General features: G+C 50.6%; 7 protein-coding genes across 7 annotated transcripts; 3 read left to right on the top strand and 4 right to left on the bottom strand.

Moving 5' to 3' along the window:
• Positions 1-1,848: 1,848 nt before the first annotated feature.
• J7337_003125 (uncharacterized protein) lies at positions 1,849-4,541 on the top strand (the record flags this gene model as incomplete). Its single annotated transcript, XM_044820843.1, has 3 exons — positions 1,849-2,076; positions 2,200-3,640; positions 3,697-4,541. The coding sequence occupies 3 exons, from the start codon at positions 1,849-1,851 to the stop codon at positions 4,539-4,541; spliced, it is 2,514 nt and encodes an 837-aa protein (XP_044685143.1).
• A 599-nt stretch (positions 4,542-5,140) lies between these two features.
• Positions 5,141-8,755, bottom strand: J7337_003124 (uncharacterized protein; the record flags this gene model as incomplete). Its single annotated transcript, XM_044820842.1, has 6 exons — positions 5,141-7,266; positions 7,321-7,546; positions 7,598-7,981; positions 8,036-8,232; positions 8,296-8,414; positions 8,733-8,755. The coding sequence occupies 6 exons, from the start codon at positions 8,753-8,755 to the stop codon at positions 5,141-5,143; spliced, it is 3,075 nt and encodes a 1,024-aa protein (XP_044685142.1).
• Positions 8,756-9,069: 314 nt separating this feature from the next.
• On the top strand, positions 9,070-9,711 carry J7337_003123 (uncharacterized protein; the record flags this gene model as incomplete). Its single annotated transcript, XM_044820841.1, has 1 exon — positions 9,070-9,711. One exon carries the CDS (start codon positions 9,070-9,072, stop codon positions 9,709-9,711), a length of 642 nt encoding a protein of 213 aa, XP_044685141.1.
• An 806-nt stretch (positions 9,712-10,517) lies between these two features.
• Positions 10,518-12,504, bottom strand: J7337_003122 (uncharacterized protein; the record flags this gene model as incomplete). Its single annotated transcript, XM_044820840.1, has 2 exons — positions 10,518-11,015; positions 11,068-12,504. 2 exons carry the CDS (start codon positions 12,502-12,504, stop codon positions 10,518-10,520), a joined length of 1,935 nt encoding a protein of 644 aa, XP_044685140.1.
• Positions 12,505-18,015: 5,511 nt separating this feature from the next.
• Positions 18,016-19,095, bottom strand: J7337_003121 (uncharacterized protein; the record flags this gene model as incomplete). Its single annotated transcript, XM_044820839.1, has 3 exons — positions 18,016-18,405; positions 18,458-18,664; positions 18,718-19,095. The coding sequence occupies 3 exons, from the start codon at positions 19,093-19,095 to the stop codon at positions 18,016-18,018; spliced, it is 975 nt and encodes a 324-aa protein (XP_044685139.1).
• Positions 19,096-19,511: 416 nt separating this feature from the next.
• On the top strand, positions 19,512-20,906 carry J7337_003120 (uncharacterized protein; the record flags this gene model as incomplete). The annotated part of the gene is made up of 2 exons (XM_044820838.1): positions 19,512-19,863; positions 20,071-20,906. 2 exons carry the CDS (start codon positions 19,512-19,514, stop codon positions 20,904-20,906), a joined length of 1,188 nt encoding a protein of 395 aa, XP_044685138.1.
• An 83-nt stretch (positions 20,907-20,989) lies between these two features.
• Positions 20,990-21,464, bottom strand: J7337_003119 (uncharacterized protein; the record flags this gene model as incomplete). Its single annotated transcript, XM_044820837.1, has 2 exons — positions 20,990-21,273; positions 21,323-21,464. The coding sequence occupies 2 exons, from the start codon at positions 21,462-21,464 to the stop codon at positions 20,990-20,992; spliced, it is 426 nt and encodes a 141-aa protein (XP_044685137.1).
• Positions 21,465-21,878: the final 414 nt, after the last annotated feature.

The following is a 21,878-nucleotide window of genomic DNA, read 5'->3' as shown; positions in this document are numbered from 1 at the left end:
AAGATTAAGGTAGGTATAGCAAAGCTCGGGACGAATAAAGAAGCAACACTACATGCCGAAGCTATGTTTAATAGCTGTAGTCTAAGATCTCAGATTTGTAAAACTCTATCTCGGGTTCTTAGCCTCCTACTGGTATGGAACCAGCTTGTGGTCTACTTCCAGAATACCTAGGCATTTAGTTAGAACCAAGGTCCTCGACAAGCGCTGAGGTCAGATCAGACCCAGCTCTGAATCAGCCCTCGGCTCACTCATTTGTTCTTGTATAATTGTGCGTGAATAAAGAGAGCATGTTCAAATTTTATGGGAAATAAATCATATACGAAGATGTGAGATTAGCAGAATCTTCAAACCCAGAATTTGTCCCCCGTCGTCATAGGAGAGCACAGAATCCTGCTTTGATAGACACGGACCCCTGAACTACCCAGGAATGTCTTTCTGAAACGTGCCTCTAAAATTAGGTACTGTCCCCACAACTTACGAGGAGACTATCCTCAGGGGTTAGCCTTCAGCCCTGAGCCAGTGGCTGGGGATCCCGAATCCACTAACAACCGACAGTTACCCAGTGAGAGGCCTCTGAAGCGGCCACAAATGCCGATTGCGTCTCTGGTTGTGGCTGTCATGTTCCTCTCAACAGCCCGTAGCAATAGCAACAGAACTTCAGATTGGCGATGACAGGGGAAAATAAAAATACCAGCCAGAATTAACTTGAGGAATGCGTACGCAACTCTTTTACGCTGAATCTCTTTTTAGAGTTCTCAAATCCTCTTCTACAGTTCATCAGTGAAAGAATTAATGCAACTTTGATAACGTAGTATCAACGGCTTTAAAGCAACACAGAGACGTTCGTGTTCAACGTTGCCCATTCCATCGTCCCTTCCTCCTGGTTCATCTTGGTGGATTCGCTAAAAGCTCGGTTCGGTTGTTGATTGAATGGAAGGCAGGAAAGAAAGACATGATCCACCTCCTGCCATTTCGACCATTGCTGGGCTGTCATAAATTATTACTTACCTATGTACGGAGTACCTACCTAGGTACTTTATCACCAGACAAAGAAGCTAGAATCTTTCCAACTTCTTTCTTTATGATAGATCATCACCACAAGTAACAAAATCTTTTGATCTGATATTATGACGCCCAAAAGGAGTGATTCTACATCCAAAGTCCCCTGTTAATTAGCACAGAAACGTTGCCCCCCTCCACGTCGCCAGTCAGACAGCGGATGCCAACCAAGCGCCAGCGCCAGCCTCCTTCAAGCTAACAAACCATCATCTCGTCCCAATTCTCCCACACGGACGGACCCCAGTTCGTAAGCTTCCGATCCAGTCAACACGCACGCCCGATCTTTTCCCCCATTCAGCCTTGTCCTGCCCAGACAGTGTCAGCCCAAGGGGATAGAAAGTTTGACAAACCAAGATACAGCGTACTGTACAGCTGTCTCGACTTGCAACTCCGTACTCCGTAGATGTCTTGTCGCTCCCCATTCGATCCCTGGAATTCGCACAACAATAAATCAACTGCTTTGCTTTGCTCCCCCTGCATCGGCAGCACCCGCCTCACCGAACTAGTCTACGCAAGACAGAGACACGCAGCAGATACGACGACAGATTATCACCTGCACAACACAAACGGCGACATCCTTTCGCCCAATTCCCCCCTTAATTCGCGACGATCGCGACCACTTCCTGCGTACGTCTACGCCTACGTCACCCACTGCATCGCCAGTCGATCTTCGATAATCCTTCCACCGCTATAGCGAGCTTTTGGCTCTTACTTCCCCTCCGATAGAATCGAAAAAAAGAGACTACATAATCACCACATCAATCGAAGGGGCTGGACAAGGCAGACATCATGCCGGGGTTCGCTGATTCCTTCTGGTCCAGCGATTACGCTGCTGGACTTGGTGTCCTGTTCAGCAAGCTTCAACAAGGTGTTCATGAGAACAGACAGGTTCTGACCATCGCACGCCTACGCGCCGAAGCCGAGGAGACGTATGGTCAGCGACTTGGCGATATTGCTCCATCCGCCGACAAGATCACGGGTGGCTTCAGCCGTGATGACGGAGCTACCGTTCGCAAGGTACGATACTATGCTTCTGAATCCCCTCTCAAGTGCCCACAGTCTGCGCCGCAGTCACTTGTGGGGATTTACTATGCGATAACGTCAATGTCCGGGTCGAGCTTATCAACTGACAAAATCTAGGCCTTCGATGGCATGCGAAATGAGATGCAAGATGCTGCTCGCAACCACCGTCGCATCGCCCAGAGCATCCGCGACCTCGTTGTTAACCCCTTCTCCCGCTGGTGCGACGCTCACGAAGCTCGTATCCAGGACTCTCAAGATGAGCTGCAAGTGCGCATCAAAGCTCACGATCGTCAGGCTGAGGCAGTCAAGAAGCTCCGATCCGTTTATTTCAACAAATGCCGACTAGTAGAGGACCTTGAAGAGGAAAATAAGCTTGCTTTCCAGGATCCTGAAACCAGCCCCAAAGGCAATCAAAATATTCCCGAGATTAAGGTTCAGCCTCATAAGGAGGAGGAGCCCGAAGAGGAAGAGCTATATGAGATTGGCGATGACACTTACCAGCCTGAGCAAGTGAAGAAGATTCTTTCCCAGATGCTTTCCAGCATCAAGATGGGTGAGACTAAGGTGCCAATCCTGGGAACATATCTCAACACTTCCTCCGGTTCCGACATCGTCGAATATTTGCAGCGTAGCATGGGCAACATCGGCGTGGCTTATGCTGAGCGAATTGGTCAAGATCTTGTTAACAACGGTTTCCTTCGTCTCATCGGTAATGTGGGAAGTACATTTGCCAACAGCTCTAAGATGTTTTACCAATGGCGACCCAAGGCTTTCCAAATGGCTGGTGTTCCCGAAAAAAAGTCTATTAACCGCACTTTCTCACTGGCTTCTACCGGCTCTGAGGGCGCTGATTCTCCCGTTGGAACTGTCAGCGAGTATCTTGCCAACTGGAATGTTCTCAACAACTCTCACCCTAACGAGACCCCTAGCCAGCGCCTTAAGCGAGAGGCTTCCGAAGCCGATGAGAAGTACCGCGAGGGCGTCCGCAAGCTTGACCAACTTCGATGCGAGCTTGAGGAGGCTATTCATCTTCATCTCAAGTTCCTTGAGCGTTGCGAGCTTGACCGTCTAAAGGCTGTCAAGACTGTTATCCTCGACTTCTCGGGCACCATTGGAAACGTCATACCAAGCCTGCAGTCTACTGTAGACCAGATGATGCTCTTCCAGGAGACCATCCAACCCCAGAGCGATCTGCGTTATCTTCTTGAGACCTATCGCACCGGAAGTTTCGTGCCCAAGGTGGTCGTCTATGAGAACTATTATAATAAGGTCGATGAGCAGACATTTGGTATCGATCTTGAGGCGCGCGCCAGAGCTGACAAGAAGCGCGTGCCCATGATTGTTACCACCATCTTGACCTATTTAGACCACCATTACCCTGATCTTGAAGGTGACGAGGCTCGGCGAGGTGTGTGGCTGCTGGAAGTTCCGCTATCGCAATCTCACCGTCTACGCGCCAAGGTTAATGACGGCAAGCCTGTTTCTCCTGATGTATTTGATGAATTTGATATCCCCACGGTTGCCAGTTTGCTCAAGGTCTATCTTCTGGAGCTACCTGGTAAGTGCAAAAGCTCGATGAATCCCATGTTTTTAACAGAAACTAACACCATGTAGATTCTCTGGTCTCCTCTCACGTTTATGAGATTATCCGAACTATTTACTCTACCCCATCTACTGACGCTGATGAGTCCTCTCGCATTGCTGCTCTCCAATCTACTCTATCACAGCTCCGCCTCACCAATATTGCCACTCTCGATGCTTGCATGAACCACTTCACTCGCCTGATCGACCTGACTTCTGCCGATGAAGCTTATGTTGCGTCTCTTGCCACCACACTTGCGCCTTGTATCCTGCGGCCACGAACTGAGACCTCACTCACTATGGAAGAGAAGCATGCGTACCGACTGGTCCGAGATCTGTTTGCCCACAAGGATGCCATCTTCAGTGCACTGAAGCGTATGTCTATGGTTACACACTCCACTTCTGTTGGTAGCAACAACCGCCCTCGAGCTATTAGTACCGACGAAAGCAACCGCAAGGCCCTTATGGAAGAGCGGAATAGAGCTCTGCTTGAAAAGGCCAATGCTAGCCGCGGCCGTGATAAGAGCCCTGCGCCAGGCCCCCGTGGTCACCGCCGAGACCGAAGCACTGGTGGACCAGAGACCCGATTCCCTATTGCCAGCCCAACATCGGCTGTCGACCGACAACGCGCCAGTCTCGGCGGAGTTATTAAGAGACAGAGTCTTGAAGTTCCCGAGCCAGATGGTGCTGCCCCTGTAAATGGTGATGCTGAGAAGGATAGGTCTGACGCCGACTCAGAGAAGCGAGACAGCCGTGACAGCACAGGGCGTACACCTACCAAGTTTGTTGGTGGCAAGCGAGTTCCTGTGGTACCATCGACTCCCCCTTCAGAATCCAACCGCGGCGTGCAGCTTGAAGATGCTCCGATGGAGGACTAGTTTTACGACACGGAGCCAAGTTTTAGACAGCGGTTGGAGGCGGAGTTTCGGTTCTGAACCATGACAGATCCAAATAGAGCCACGCCTTCATCTTTGATCTTAAACGGAGTTGGGATTTGGTTAACAGCGGGACTGCAGGAATAGAGGGGAGCGGCTCGGGTTGACTCGGCCGTCTAATCTAACTTGTCATGTGTATGTGTTAATGGAACATGAGCAAAAAAGAACTATCGGTATACTTTTTTTTCTTGTCGCTTTTCTGGATCTGGATCTGGATCTGGGTGTGGAACTGGAACTTGAACTGGAACTGGGTCCGGTCTATTTTTGTATTTATGCCGTATCAACATCATGATACGGCAGCGATTCCCTATTCGTTAAGAGACTTGTTTCAGGACATTGATCCAGCTCTGGCTTGATGATATTCCTGAGACCTTGTAAATATTGAGCGAAAAGCGGCCTAGCACATGAAAGGCAGGACATGAGAAATGATTCAAAGACTTTTGATACTTATTGTTATCTGTTTGATCCTCCTCCTGCTGACTGAGTGCCTCTGTTCTGCTATCGAATGCTCGCTCACGGACTCCTGAACTATTTGTGCTATTCTACTCGTCTTGAATCTCGGCAATACGCTTCTTCTTCTTTTTCTTCTTAGCAACAGCCACTTCACCACCAGAAGCAGGAGACTCGACGCCACGAGCACTGCTATCATCACCGCCTTCTTCCTCCAAGATCGCAGCCCGAGGAGCCTTCTTCTTTTTCTTCTTCGGCTTTACTTCTTCGCCCTCTGCTCCCTCGGCACCAGCGTCCTTCTTGGGCTTCTTTTTCTTCTTCTTGACAACCGTGCCCTCGACATCAACGCCTTGTGCTACCTGAATGCGCTCGTTCGCACGCTGCATCTCGAGGCGGAGTCGCTCGACTTCTTTCATGGCTTGCTGCATCTCAACCTCCTCACGCTGTTGCTGCTCATAGTCGAAACCAGTAGACGGTTGGCCTTCAAGACTGAAGGAGCCAATGCCGCTCGAGTCTACGCCAAGTAGAGTTTGCTTGGCCTTGGGCTTGCGAGCCTTGGACTTTGTGAAGCTGTCAGAGTTATTCTCCGAGTCATAGGATCGAAGACCGCCACTTGCGGTGCCTTCGAGTGTCTCATCTGCGGCAATAACGACTTTTTGTCGTGGCTTTGGCTGTGGCCTTTGGGGCTGTGCAGCAGGCGTTCCGGCTCTTGATAGCTCTAGTTGCATGATAGGTATGGAGTCGATATCCAAGTCGGGCCCGTTGCTGCTCTGGAGAATGTTGTGAATAGGTGTCGAAGTGCGAGGAGTGTCGTTGCTGGGAATATAGAAGGGGTCATCTCTGTTGCGTTCGAGACGCTCGGCTTTTCTTCGAGCGACAATATCGGCATCCAGATAAGTATCTTCGTCAGCTTGCTGATAAGAAGTTGAGTATTCCTCAGTAGGCTCAGCTATCCTGCTAATGGCTGGTGCAGAGGAATCAATACTTGTAGGTGGTGGCTTCTGGTGGTAATATGTCTCAAACTCATCCGAGTCGTCCGTTGCTAATGTGATGGAGTCGGCTTCTGATAGTAGTTTGGCCAGGTTCGCATGAATGGGTTCATCCAAGTCCAGGCCTACGGGTACTGGGACGTTCAGCTGAGCACCCTTGGATACCGAGTTGAGTTCCCAGCCGTTGAAAAGCGAGGGAATAGCCTGAGTAAGAAGCAAGGGAGGGTCTTGCTCAACATCGCCTGTCGACGCAGGTTGAGATGAAGCAGCTTCGGCCGTGAGCTTTAGTAACTCTGCGAACTCGACGGCTCGTTCCTGAACCTCAAGACTAGGGTGCAGTGCAAGAGGCTCAAAGACGTGGATAATGCGCGCCATAAGAAGCGAAATCCTCGACTTTCTCTCTGCTGTCCAAGGTTCACTCTCATCCCCAACTATAGTGGCGAAAACTTTTGTGACTGCTTGGAGGGTTGTCGTTAAAACTTCAGGGTTGTTTGTTCGGGGAATGAGCTGCAAGAGGCCATTCAAACCCTCATCTGGTACGGCTAATTGCGAAGCGTATTCACCCATGACCCACGCAACTGACTTGAGTGCTCCTGAAGTGATTTTGTATCCTGGCGGTGTATCTGTATTGAGCTGGCTGAGAATGATTTCGGCTGCCCTGACAGCCGTTGATCGCATTACCCGGACCTTGACAGCCACATTGCGGAGCTCGTCACCAATCTTTTCAGACACATTGGCCCTGGCCTTTTCAACTGGACCCAGATCATCATCGACCTTGCGAGAGACGGGCGCCATGCGAACAAGCTGCGTGAGGACATCAATGTACCAGTCAAAGTCCAAGACACTCGAGTAGTTATCCTTGGAGCACATTCCCAAGATCCTTCCAATGACGTCGATTCGATAGTCGTCGGGCAAAGGAGCGGATTCGGCCTTTGGCCTCGGGGCTGGCTCAGCGTATTCATCCTCGGATTCGTTGGGATCATTCGGGGGGGTTCCAGGTAGAGACTTGTCGCGAGCTGGCATGGAAGACTTGAGCTGCTTCATGAGCCGGCTCACGATAGACACGAGATTGTCGCCAGTTACCATGCCTTGGACCAAATCGAGTGCTTGTATTCGGATGGTGATATCGGGGCTGTCAATACATTCCAGAATCACATCCTCCTGCTGAGATACTAAGTAAGGGTGTGTGGTAACGATCTTGTTGAACGCTAGTAGAGCAACGTATTTGACTGAGCTCTGGTCAGTTTACATCCACTTTCAAGCAACAACAGACAAGCACTTACGGTTAGGATCGCCATCTATCATGACCATGCCTCGCAATTTGTTGACACATAGCGTTGCGATCTCATCAGTACCAGAGTCATCAGAGTTTCCCAAGATGCCGCCTTGAATGATTCCATTGATGCACTCATAGAGCAACGACATAGCAGGAGTGGTCCTAATGATATTGGTCAGAGGAGGTAGCAGCTTTCTCACAAGTCGAGGTTCCAGCGGCGTCAACGTGGCAAACTGGACAGATATTAGTACAACGGCACACGAGGTGAGGTGCTAGTAGCTCACGAGTTTGATGAGTTTGATGGCCATCCAGTTATTACCACCATCAACCAGGAGCTCGAACAGTCGAGGAGCCAAAGGGAGAAAGTCGTTCGGTCTTCGCCAGCCAAGCTCACAGACAACATTGACGATGGCTGCTGTTACGCTGGGATCCTCGTCGGGGTCCATGAGGCGCTCCTTGATCTTGGGCCATGCTGCACGAAGAGCCTCGGGGTATACCAAAGCAAGTCGATATAGTGTCACCAATGTCTTCTTTCGAATGTTCGAATGGCTGTGGCTTAATCGCGGTAGCAAGTCCTGCAATGTCGAGAGCGCTAACGAGGGGGTGATGACATGGGGAAGAGTGGCTATCGGGAGGGATATAACCGTCGGAGTCGTCGAACCAAGATCCTGATCATGGTGTCAGCTAGAGGCACCAAGAAGCCTAGTATGTGACCAACAGACCTTCTTCAGCAGATTAGTAGCCAGCATCAGAACCTCAGTGTCGGGCCTAAAGCTCTGGACAGCTCCTAAATATCCAACTCGCTTCTGGTGGTACTTGGGCGACGACATGACCTCGAGGACGTGGAACGACGCCCACGACATGTCATGTCCGACCATCTCCAGATAAATGAGCTTCAGCAGCGCCGTAGCCTTAAGATCTAAACAGCCAAAGTCAGATCCTCCGTACAGCTAGCTTGTCCCAAACATAACATCGAACTAACCCATATCCTGGCTGCGAACTTCGGCGCGGCACTCCTTGAGGCTCTTCTGGATATACTCCTTCTCATCGCCCTTGTGGTTCCGTAGTCCCCGGATAAGGTCGTAGAGCGACTTTTCGAACCTGCGCGCACACGGTCAATGTCTCTCCCAGAGGTCGATTCGGTGTTGTCCTAGCCTACATGATGAGAAGCTGCCCCGCGGGCGTGGGGCCGATCGTTGGAGGAGATGCTTATTTAGGTGGTAGGACTTGGTCTCAGGGGCTTTGTGAAGGTATGTTCGACCGGCGCATCTCGTATAATATCGTGAGGAGGAGGATGATTCGTTCAGCAGCGGATGTAGATGTCGCGTGCTGGTGAGAGTAGATGGGATGGATGGATGGATGGTTGGTTGGTTGGTGTTGGGTTAGTTACAGGTGCACTAAACTTAACGAGCACTGTACCTACTGGACGTACAGTACAGCATGACGGAATCATCCACTGCCCTTGGCTCGGTGAGCAGGACGGCCCGAGCTGGGGAGTGTCTACAGCGGTCAAATCCCCTGACCTTACGAGTTTAGCAGATTACACTGCGCCAAGCCAGCCCGAGGTGGGGGCGGGTGGAAAGCCTCCAACTTATTCTCGACTCAGTTTAGCAGAGCCTCAACACCATCATAGATTTTCTGTCACAGCTATTTATTCTCTCTGTGTAGACATTCATTCTTCGCTTCTAAACCATGCAATTCTCACGGCGGTGACGCTAGATCAATATAACCCAGATAATTCTCTTAATACCCTCCAATGGCCCTCCGTTTCATCCCTCCCAGAGCCGTTGTCGCCCGCTCATCGGCTTCTATATCGAGCATCACCAACCTCACTCGTGGCTCAATACCCCTGCACCGCTCATTCATCACCCTTCCATCCTCTGAACCTCAAAGATTAACGGCCAACCGCACTCTACCATACCCCCATGAACCTCTTTACGATCTCATAGCCGACGTGGATTCTTACTCATCGTTCGTCCCTTATTGCTCTCGCTCTCGAGTAACTCGCTGGTCTGATCCCGACCCCGATACCGGGCGACGCTACCCCGCACTCGCTGATCTACATGTCGGATGGGGAGGCTTCGATGAGGTCTTCACAAGTCGATTGCGCTGTGTTCCTGGCCAATCTGTCGAAGCCATCAGTGGGGAGACTGCTCCTTGGGGTACAGGGCCTGACGCATCGGCTGTCTTCCGAAGCCTTGTGACACGCTGGTCCGTGAGACCTATGTCTGGTCCACCTTCACCGCGCACTGAGGTCAATCTGTCTATCGACTTTCAGTTTACAAACCCACTCTATGGCGCTGTAAGTGCTGCTGTGTCAGATAAGGTCGCCAGCATGATGATAGAAGCCTTTGAGAAGAAAGCCTTTGAGAAGCTAGGACCTCAACGGAAACTCTAATATTGACTACATGTATTATTTGGGATTACACTCCCATTTCCCCCTCATATACCTTAAGGAAGCTAGAAATGGTCTAGACTAGATCACTCGTATAGACTCAAGTGGGCATACCACGATTCACTTAAAACATGCACGACACAATAGAAGGGACCATAGAAGGGACATACCCAACTCATTCACGTCGATCAAAAACAAGCTTATCTTAAAAACAAATTATTCTTCTTCCTACTCCATTCATTCTACGTGACGCGTGTCTAGGACGGCCGTGTCTATCAAACGTGCTCGTCCGCCATATCCAAATCAAAACCAAGACCAGACCAAACCAAACGGACAGATAAAAAAAAGCCAGAGCGTCATCTTTGCGCCAATACCTAGACTTGATCATCTTCTGGCGCACGCAGAGCCAAGATGACCGATACAAGTCTTCAACATTGGATCGTGTTCCCATTCCTCAATATCGTCGTTTCAACCATATCATCATACTCCGATCCACATGCATATAGGACAATTCTTGACGCCTCTGCGATATGAATACGCTAACCATGAGTTGGGAAATGATCAAAATTCCGCTGCCTCGTTTTTCCATCTCAAACAATAGTAGAAAATCCCATAAGAAACTGCCAAGGAGATGTTTTCGAAATCAGGCCGGCAAACGATGCCGGCAAGGTATCTGCGAATAGACAAGCAAAACTGCAAAATCAAATCAATCTCAAACGATCATTTCCTCATCAGTATAACATCTCATTTCTTGCTAGGCCTGGACAATCGTTAGCTTGTTGTCTCAGTAGTTAGGGTGGCTCAGGAACTCACTTCTTCTTTGGAGGTTTGCCAAACAAAAAGCCTGCCACGACTGAGTGATCCTTGGATGCCTTCTTGTGCTTGCTGGACTTGCCAGGATTAGGGCCGACTGTGACAACGTTGGGTGGCATTGGCATATCAGGTCGAACTCCTCCTCCGACAGGCCATCCAGCGGGCGGGCGAACTCCTCCAGGAGGCATACCGCCAGGGGGCATCATAGGGGGTCGCATGCCTGGGCCCATGGGACGGGGCGGAACAGGGATAGGACCGCCGTGCTTGTGTCCATGCATGCCAGGCGCGCCAGGCATCTTGGGTCCCAGTGGAGGCATCTTGTCCATTGGCCACATAGTCATGGTGATAGCCCAATCAGGCTGAACCACCTTCTCCCAAACGGATGGCAGGATGATCTCGCCGTCGGGGCCGATGAGATCATAGTGCCCTTCCATTACATGAGGACCCAGAACATCAACTTGCATGAAAGCTTGCTTGATGAGATCTTCCATACCCTGTAATATCGTTAGCCATTGCTCGTTGCCCCTCATAATCTGGAGTACATACCTGCCAAGTGGCACACAAGTGGAAAGGGAAGCTGAACTTTCGACCAACTGCATCCTTGAATCGGATTGGGGCCTGCTCAGCCTTCTTCTTAGACTCTTCGAGCTTGACCTTTGTCTCCTCTTCAATCTTCTTCTTAAGTTCTGCGGCGGCATTCTTAGCGGCTTCCTCAGCTGCGGCGGCATCCGCTGCCTTCTTCTTTTCCTCCTCGATCTTCTTGAGGGTCTCAGCCTCAGCCTTCGCGCGAGTTTCTTCCTCGAGCTTCTTGAGCTTCTCGGCTTCCTCGGCTGCTTTCTTTGCGGCGGCTTCCTTGGCCTCTTGCTCGAGTCTCATGAGGCGCTCGGCTTCCTCCTGGGCCTTCTTCGCGGCTGCGGCTTTTGCCTCAGCCTCCTCTTGTAGTGCTTTCTCAAAGCGAACCCGAGCAAGTTCCTCAGCACGCTTTCGCTCTTCCTCCTCCTTCAGCCTCTTGTCCTCAGCAGCCCTTAATTCAGCCTCAAATTTCATTCGAGCTTCTCTTTCGGCCCTGGCCCTCTCTTCAGCCTCTCTCTTACCACGCTCCTCCGCTGCCTTCAATTCAGCCTCGAGCTTCAGACGGGCCTCTTCTTCGGCCTTGGCCTTGGCTTCGGCCTCTGCTTTGCGCTGTTCGGCGGCTGCCTTCATCTCGGCCTCGTACTTTTCTCGGGCCTCCCTTTCGGCTTGTGCGCGCGCTGCAGCCTCAGCTTGTCGTTGTTCTTCAGCTGCTTTCGCTGCAGCCTCAAACTTCTTTCTGGCTTCTTCTTCAGCTTGAATGCGAGCCTCTGCCTCTGCCTTTCTTCGATCTTCAGCGGCCTTCATCTCTGCTTCGAATCTGAGACGAGCTTTCTCCTCGGCTTCTGCCATAGCGCGAGCGTGCTCCTGGGCGCGTTTCTCTTCAGCCTTTCGTTCGGCTTCCATTCTCTCTCGGGCAGCCTTTTCTGCCTCGATCCTGGCCCTTTCGATCTCTTTCTTGGCTTCCTCTTGGGCAATTCTCATGTCCTCCATTCTTCGGGTGAAGGCTTCCTCAGCTTCTCTTCGGATTTGCGCCTCAGCCTCCTTTTGCTTTTCGGCAGCCTTGACCTTCTCCTCCATAGCTTTGAAAGCAGCAATCTCAGCTTCCAAACGAATCTTCTCAGGATCTTCTTTTGGAGGAGCGGGTGTGGCTGGCTTGGCAGGAGCCTCAGTAGGCGGAGGAGGCGGTGGTGTAGTGAGTTGCCCAGGTGGTATTCCAGCCATGTGGGGTGGCCCGTAGAGAGGATGAGGCTGTACGGCGCCATAGTAACCACTTGGAGGTTGTTGGTAAGGCATTAGATCATACATGCCTCTACCTTCTCCTCCATACCCAGCACCATAAGGGCTGGCAGGGTCACCGTAGCCAAATGGCACCATCTGGCTGTTTCCATGATATCCCATATAGGGCCCCATTTGGTTTTGATATCCTGGTTGCTGGCCTCTGCCATACATTTGACCGGGGCCAGGGCGCCCGCCGGGCTGGGGATGCCCATATGCGCCACGGCCATAGGCGCCATACCCACGAGGATCTTCCAGATTGGCGGTGGGTGGCGCTGCACGATCGCGCCGTGGTCGACGATAAGACTGTCTGGGTTCCTCTTCAGGTTGGTAAAGATCCTGGGGAGGACCTTGTTGACGGGGTTGCAATTGATGAGGTGGCGGTTGGCGACCAGGTAATTGCTGGTGATGAGCAAGCTGCTGATGGTGTGGTGGATATTGAGGTTGAGGCGGAAGCTGGTGAGGAGGGAGCTGATGCTGGCGCTGAGAGAGGTGATGACGATAATGTTGATCGTGGTCGCTAGTTGAGGCAGAGTCAGACGGGCCAAGAGCGTCGTCGTCGTCGTATTCGTCGTCGTAAAGGTCCTCTTCAGAGTCGGTGTAGTCCTGGCTGGCCTCCTGCGAAGAATCGTCGCTGTAAGATGTTGTCCCAGAGGCGGACGTCTCAGTAGGACGAGTGCCTGAGGTAGGGGCTCTGGAAGAAGGGCGTTGTTTGAGCCTGGCAAGATGAGAGTGTGAGCTGTATGGTCAAGAGAGTAATGCGCAACAGATGAAGCGCAAGTGTAGGAGAGACAAGTAAACAAAGCTAGAGGGGGGCGCAGTTGAGACAACTAGCAAGGTGGATATGAGAGAGACAAGAAGGGGGAGGGAGGGGAGGAACGCAAGCGCTGAAAGATATGGGTAGGATGGTAATGGAGGGAGGGGACTCACATAGCAAATACTTGGTGGGATGCCCTCTACCCACGACAATCCACAGGAGAAAGCCGGAGTAAAGGCGCTGAACGCAGGTTGGAAAGGAAGAAGATAGGCAACAAGCACAAGGAATGCTCAGCTGACAGGGTAGAAACAATGCCTAGCAACCCCCAAAGTAACAGAGCCAACTATGGGGGAAACGGAGGACGAGGTCGTAGCCGCAGTAGAAGAAAAAAAACACAACGGCAAGTGTTTTGGTACGAGGGTCGTGGCGAGGAAGAATTGGACTTGCGCGACAGGCGTAACTAGAGTGAGGGGTCGTAAAATTAAGTGAGTACGCCACCAAAAGATGACGAGGGCGTGACAGCGGAAGGGAAAGGTCGGCTGGTCACGAAAGCAGTGAGACGGGGGAAATGCCTGCTTGTGAAGCTGGTGCGGAGTCGCAGAACAAGAAATGAACGATGGTGCCTTGTGGTTGCTGACCGAGGAGGGTACCAAAGTTGTATCTAGCAGAGTGCTTGCTTGCTGTACGGCGCACGTTAAGATCAGGCGCAAAAGAGTGTGGGCGGGGTGGATTCAGGCGGCGGTTGCGAGGATGAGGATGGAAAAGCGGCAGAAATCGATCGGCGGTGAGGGGTTCCAGATCGTTTGCTGCTGGGCCACTGGTCGAAATTCCGACCAATACAGTTGAGAGCGGCGTTAACAATGGATGTCTGCAGAGGTCGAATTGATGTTTTGCGCGCAGAGAAACAGGTCTTGTTTAACCAAAAGACGAATTGACAGACAACCGCTCCAGAGTGAATCAACTGAAACGACGAACGACCGTTGTATCGCAACGGTGAAAGCTTGTCGAACCAGAGCTGTGGGTGTGCGTGTAAGTAAAGTATACTTTAAAACTCGGGTGTGTCCGTACGGTCTAAATTTTTGAAGAACCAACTTCGTGGTCACAGGATGCCTGTACGAGCTTCGTGTATCGGAGGAAATCAATGATTCCAACTAAGAAGACGACAATCAGTTAGTAAAGTTAGGCACAAGGTGAGGAAATCATCTAGATGAAATCTTGAAGAGTGAGTATCCCGGTTGGTCAGGATCTTTCTCCCTTGCATGAGGACTGAGCAACATAGTGGCGCGGAAAAGTTTCCTGCGAACCCAGTCCCCCAACTCGAAACGGTGATCTGAACAAGACAATGGACTGGATCTTGGCTTGAGCCTAGAAGAATAACGTCGATTGAACACCAACACAACACTCGATCACCAAAGTTTCCTGCATCGTGAAGCCATGCCATGCGCTCGCTGCGCTGGGAAGACTTGCTGGGCACCAAAGCATCCATGGTTCTTGTCAGCCGCCCTGAACTGGGGCACCCTGGTACGTCGCCCTGTCGATGGAGTCGGTGGGGACCCTGTTTAAAGCATCCATGCTGCTAGCGCTTGTTGGGCTGGAGTTGGCGGGATGTTTAGGCAGTCCATCGATCTGAGTGGCCGTGCTTGAAGCCGTTGGAGTAATACTTGGCTCCCCTAGGTTCACCAAACTCCCGGTTTATCCCAGGCGTCCACTGCCATTTCCAGTCTGTCAAATGGCTCTCCCCTGTGCCCGTCTACGTTTTGGGTCTTCGTAGGCTGGTCACTGGTGGTAGGGCGTCAAAGGTCTGTGAAGGCATTTTGCCCAACCCTATGTGGGGGCCAAAAAGAGCGAGCCTCAAAGCCTAATGGTCCTGTTGGTCATGGAAAGGACCTAGAGCTGTCTGTGGCAGGGAAGGGAGAGTGGCAGTGGCAGTGGTGATGTTACAGCAAGGACAAAGCATTGTAGCATCGCCGTAGAGAGGGCAGACCGCGACGAGGTACGAGAAAGAGTGCCTGAGTAGGTATGGAGGTACTGCGGGCGGACTATGTGCGGCGGTGTTTCTTTGGTTCGCAGAGCAGAGTGGGCATGGCGATGAATGAACGAGTGAATGTCATGCAGTCATTGACCTGCTTCCCGTTGATGCTAGCTAGAAGCTACCGCCGGGGCATATTTGGTCGCTCAGCTGTTTTGACATGACCAGTGATGATCACATGGACCATCTTTTCTGGAGTTGAGCCCACCCCCAGAGATACATCCGAGACAAGAAAGGTGTTCATGCGGAGAAGAGAGAAGGAGAAAGAAGATGATGCTGGGAAGCGAATAGTAGACACTATTGGAGTCAATACATACCTTGTGACAGTGTAGTTTGATGTTTGTTCGAAGATCTTGATGAGACAAATTTGATAGACAGACAACAAGAAGACAAGTCCAAACCAAAAAATTCTATCAACAAAAGCGTTGTTTGACGGATTGTTTTTGTGTGAATCGGTAGTGGACGGTAACCAGCTTGTTTAGCGGGGACTTTGAGCCCGGATGGAGATGGGGATGGAATTGGAGGGGGTGGTGGGGTGAGATTAATGCCCTGTAGCCCGAAGCGTGCAAGTGGGAAGTGTAAGTGCAAGTCAAACAGTGACTTTCTGTTTAGAGCGTGAAGGAATCAAGATTCAGTTTCATTCGGTTAGATACCTAAGGTAGGTAGGGCACGGATGTATCCATGGGATGGAAGACTTCTTTCAGTGAAGGGGATTTCGAGTTGCACGCACAACAAATAAGAAATGAGAAAAAGAAAAAAAAACAAGGAAAAATGACAGCGAAATAGAAAGAAAAAGGAGGCCTAGGGCCAGACTCTCTCTCTGACTCTGGCTCTGACTCTTTCTCTTCAGCTGGGCTGAAAGAGGATCCAGGGATGCCATGGCGGTGCTGCAGCCCAACGTTACGCAGCCTCCAGTCAAAGGAAAGATTGGATACACAAATTTTTTAGTTGCTGGGGAGGCAGACACAGAATTCCAGTGAATCGCTGCTTGAATCGCTGACCGCCAAAATGATATCGTTGCCTTTTTTTTTTCTCTTTTTTTTTTAGCGCCGAGGTCAACCGTTTGCTGTCGAACCCAACACTACCAACCTCAATAGGTAGTGGACATCCATCATCTGTGTTGTAGACGGGATATAGATATCGCGTTTCAACCTGGAGATGTACTGGGTTTCTGATATCATCATGAAACACGTAATCGAGCACATCTCAAACAGAGAGTTCCTGTCTGACAAAGGCTGTGCAACGTCATTGTCCAATGATATATCATATTCGACCGTTTGCGAAACGTGAAATCGGAACGGACCGAGGCGAAGTGTCGCTATCCGAACTAAAAGTCACTGTATGTATAATTGAAGGGATCAATCAATTCTTCAGTATCAGATAGAATAATAGGAGAGAAAAAAAAAATAGAAAAGAAACCTCAGGCATTGGCAAACTACGAGACTCTTATATCCCCAACTCACTGTCATTTTTGAGTTCTGTTTTCCCCTTCTTCTTTCAGTCAACGAGAACAAAGCAAACCTATCGCCTCGCAATGATCCTCTTCAACCCGCTGCCCCCCGTTCCGCGACTGGCTAAAAGGCACGATTTGCGCCCCATTTCCAGCGTTGAGGCCCGAAAGTAGGAACCCAAGGGCCAGCTCATCCATCGCGAGACACCCACAACAACTCCATGAACTGCAACAATAAACAACAGGGTTTCCATCATGGCTGTGATCCAAACTGCTGAGATTTGCATCCAGCTCAAAAGTCTTGAACGCTTGTGTAGAGATGTTGAATCGAGGCTGCTCATATTCACACATCCCCATCTCAACCTGATACCACCTAGCCAGGAATAGCAGACACCAAATATTAGCATTTCCACCTTCCCGCAGAGCCTCAGCCACCCAGGCGTGGCCAAGTGGACAGTGGCGAAGAAATTCTAACGCGTTTTCACCACCATGTGGCTTCCATCTGACCTGTCACTATAAACCCAGCGATGGAAACAGCCAGGTGTAGAATCTCGCTGAATAAGCCCGTTAAGGAGGTATCAACGGTCTGAAGCAGTCCAAATATCGTATTACAAAGAATGAATTAAGACCAGGTTACCACGAGACTCGGATCCAGGATGTAAGTCGAGTTAGTGATCAACCATCGTCCCGCTGGTGTCATGGCGGCCCGCTTGCAAGCGATCCATAATCAGGGCCATCGTCGGCAATCCATGGGGAATAAACATCATGTTCCGCATTCAACGTGGAGAAAGTCAATCTCTCTTAGTCCAGAGTCTCAATGCCGATGGTGTCCTGATCACTGTGAGACCCGAAGCATCGTGTATTCTAACCCTCGGCCCAATCTTGGTGGCACTCAACGATGCTCCCTGGGGTATTACAGAAGGGAACCGAAACTGATCCCTCTGTTGCATGTTGTAAATTTCTGCCTAAGCCAGCAGTTGGTATTGGGTACCTCCAGTTCTGTAAATTCAATACTTCTCCCCTGTCCAACTTGATTATCACCACCCACCACAGAGTCAGGTATACCCCACCGACCTGTCCCTGTATGGCGCCACGTGCAGATGCCCAGTAATGCCGAGTTGGGCATTGCTGCCTCCACTTCTAAGTTATCTGCCAAAGCCTTAGAGGACCGCTTTTGTCCGTCTTATGCCCTGCCTCTTCCATTCCAAATTTTCTGGCCAAAGGCCTATCGGCCGTTGCAAGTGAACTAGTCAGGTACATCCACGCACCAGACTCCATGGGAAGAACTTCCTGTCAAGCATATCGTGCGTGTCCTGGCCACGCCTGTACTCACTGTTATGAGTCACAGCATCGCAATGCAGCAAGTCTGCCTTGTCATTGGGCAAGACTCTTATGTGCTGTATACGTCGCTCACCGGACGACCTCTGCCGATGACTTGTCAAGCAACTCGCGAGCCGCAGCAATCTCGTCTGCATTGTATCCTTGCCACAGGGGTTCTTGGGCCCCATATCGACGAACGATCTCCGCTAGCTTCGCTGTGGCTGCCTGGTTTAATTTTGTCAGAGTCCGCTGGTCTGGCAGAGAGAACTCATCGCTCTCTGACTGCTTCTTGAGTTTGGCATATTCAGCCAGAATCTTATCAGTGACCTTCTTCAGGCCATAATAACCCCGGAGATAGTCTTCACAAAGCTCAATGCTTCGGCAAAATCGCTTAACCGAGCTTGCTAGGTACTTCTGAGGAGATCCATCGCTTGTTTCGTTGGCTGCCATCAACGTCACCTCGCCTAGCCTTGCGTGCAACTATTGAGTAGTGTCAGATGTGGTCATTTCTAAGAACAGAAAAGCAACGTACGTTCCACGCATTTGGTGCTAGAACAAGAACTTCTTCCATAGCGTAGATAGCTTGGGAGTACAGGCCTTGAGAAAGGTAGAGGTCCGATAACTCAGACCAGGCTTCGGCATCTGTAGGGTTAAACTCGAGCAACGATACTAGCGCCGCAATTGCCTCCGTTGTCTTTCCCATGGATCGCAAAAGAGCCACTCGTCGCTTCGCAATATACTAATGTTTGTCAGTACAACATCTTGACAGCCACAAGACGTGATCATGCTCACAATGTTTGTTCCATCCTGCTGCAGAAGATCCTCGTATTCCTTCAGCACTTCCTGGAGCTCACTATTGCTCGTCGCCTCCGCTTCCTTGATCAATCCCTTGAGTGCCATGACGCGTTCGTTCTCATCGCCAAAACGCAACAGCAACCTCTCCAAGCACAGATGCGCCGAATCGTCGTCGCCTGTTCGAAGGCATGTGATGATGAGGTTTTCATAGATCGTCCATAGCTCAGGGGTTTCGGCTGCCGAAAAGAGTGATACAAGAGGAGAAGCCGAGAAGGCCTTGGGGTTGCCCTTCAAGATGCTAGGAGCTTGTTGCGCAAGGTGGAGAGCTTCAGCAGGTGATAGCTGGCCTTGTGGCCTGGTGAGAGAGGGGACCATATCGTTGCAATGGTTTTGTGACGGTCGCTTTGGTGTGAGTACGAAGTTTTCGGTAGATAAAAGGTCTTATTGTGACAGATTCGGCGGGGGACGTAGGATGGCGTTTATCGTCTACCTCACAATGATACAGGTCAATTGAACACAGGAGGCTTGATGCTACGTGCACCATCGACCAAAGCACGCATATGATTGGCTACTCCCGGGAAGCTCATGTACCACGGATTATTTTATAGTCCGCGACAAATTGTTGGACATTTCTAATTGGACAAAACACTTCCCCACACTGAAATATCAAAGACAAAATCCATCTCTCCACAGAAATTTTTCTTGAACCTCGAGCATCCTTCTTCCTTACTTCCGCAGTGTCAACTACTTGCGCCTGCGAGTGCATGCTTCAAGGACATCACGAGTCCAAGATGGCGTCTTCAGCGCCAAGTGGCGAGGCCATCGCGAGTCCGACACTCGAGTCGATTCCTGTCCAGGACATGGCCGCGTTGGACGTCAAGGATCCGGTCACCGAGGCCGTCACCGAAGCTGCCGTGCCCGAGACTGAGGCTGCTGAGGTGCCGCCTCATCGGTCGCATGACCCTACCAACAACTTGAAGCGGAGTGATCCCTTCCAGTTCGGTAGCAGGTACTTGAACGAAGGAGATGATGTCTTCGAGTTCAATGCCTGGGACCACGTTGAGACTGACGATGCGTACAAGGAGTATGCTGAGGAGCAGTACGCGAAGCAGCGTCAACATCCTGTCTCGGACTTTGAAAAGAGTAAGTCAACCACCCAAACCAAAACCTTGCACGGCGTGCTTTTCCCTACTGGTGTCCTGATGATACACAACCAATGCATAGTTCATCTGAATCTACTGAAGACAAACTATACCTTCTTATTCTTTCGCTCCCATCTGATTTACACCATATCCTCACATTTCTTCTCGCAATCTCAAACATGGAAGAGTTGCTAACATGACAACTCAGGAAAGTTCAGTCAGGATCCTGCTAGATGGTGGAATTTGTTTTACAAGAACAATGCTGCCAACTTTTTCAAAAATCGCAAATGGCTCCAACAGGAATTCCCTGTCCTGGCCGAGGTAACCAAGGAAGACGCCGGTCCCAGGGTCATACTGGAGATTGGTGCTGGAGCCGGTAATACGGCCTTCCCTGTCTTGGCCGAGAATAAGAACCCACAACTGAAGATCCATGCCTGCGACTACTCAAAGACAGCCGTAGAGGTCATTCGCAAGAATGAAGCGTACAATCCTGAGTTTATCCAGGCTGACGTATGGGACGTCACCAGTGATGACTTGCCGCCTGGACTCGAGGAAGGCTCCGTAGATGTCGCCGTGTTGATTTTCATCTTCTCTGCTTTGTCGCCTGATCAATGGGCCAAGGCTGTTCACAACGTCCACCGAGTACTCAAGCCGGGAGGTCTGGTCTGCTTCCGAGACTATGGAAGAGGAGATCTGGCCCAGGTCCGGTTCCGCAAGGGTCGATACCTGGACGAAAACTTTTACATCCGAGGCGACGGCACACGTGTGTATTTCTTTGACAGGGATCAGCTCGCCGATATCTGGACTGGCAAGATTGCCGGCGAGGATGTCAAGGCTACCCTAGAACCTGCCACTACCGATTCGACGGCTGAGGCCGAGAATGGCACAGATGCTCCTCAAAACCCAGATACAGAGGAGATCAAGACAGAGATACCCCTCTTCGAGGTGGAGAAGCTTGGTGTTGATCGACGATTGCTTGTCAACAGAGCCTCCAAGCTTAAGATGTATAGGTGCTGGCTACAAGGTCGCTTTAGAAAGAAATAGACTATAACATCTCAAGATGAACACATGAATCTGTCCTTGTATGTGTGATGCGATGAGGCTCCCTTAGCAACGGCGCCGGTAATCTAATAGAGCAAAAGATCACGTATCTTTGCTCTTTCATCTGCACCAAAACCTATGCCGTCTAGGTAGGCATTCAGTCCACCATATTTGTCGTTGAGGTGTTTTTGAATGCCAACAATCATATCATTCGCACAGTGAAGCCACTCGTCTGTCAATCCGATTTCACGAATCTCAATGAGGCGCTGTTCACGTTCAGAAATGAGCGCCTCATCACTGAGAGCATAGTCATACTCAATGGCCGAGATAGGAACATCAAGAATCATAAGCACAAGCGCGCAAATAAGACCTGTTCAAGAGTCAGTTTTATCACTTTTTGAAGCATGGGGCTTTATTACCTGTACGGTCCTTGCCTTGAGTGCAGTGAACGAGTGAAGGAAGAGCAGCCTGGTCGGTATAAAGTGATAGAGCCTCACGAATCTCCCGAGTGGATTGATCGAGCGTATCGAGACCCAAACCTACAAGTCCGCGAGGGATCATGACTTGCTGCCCAAGGATATTGATCGCTTTAGTGCGGTAGCCACAAACAAACAGGAACACCACACGGCTGAAGAAGTCAGTGGCTAGTTTCGACACGGAGATGCATAGTGCTCACAAGAAGTCCCACCATGAGAGCTGGCTTAGGAGGAATAGTTCGAAGGCGCGCCCTGTGACTTTGACTTGTCGATAGTCCAGTCCAGATATTTGGAGTGGTTCAGCAAGAGCTTCATTGGATTTAACGAGAGCAGGTGTACTGGACTGTTCCTTTCGTCTTTTTGCTTGGTTGAGGTGCTCGGTTCTTGGTGGTTGTCAGTATGTTGTTCTTCTCTGAGAAACATTTCGGTCTCACTTGGTTCTCAGATCTATGATGGTCTTGACACCAATGTCATCTCTAATGACCTGTCTGTCCGAGAG

This window comes from Fusarium musae, chromosome 2 (genome assembly GCF_019915245.1).
Source record: "Fusarium musae strain F31 chromosome 2, whole genome shotgun sequence".
NCBI classification, from domain to species: Eukaryota; Fungi; Ascomycota; class Sordariomycetes; order Hypocreales; family Nectriaceae; genus Fusarium; species Fusarium musae.
The sequence above is the reverse complement of the archived record's forward strand: the minus strand, read 5'-3'. Positions and strand labels throughout refer to the sequence as shown.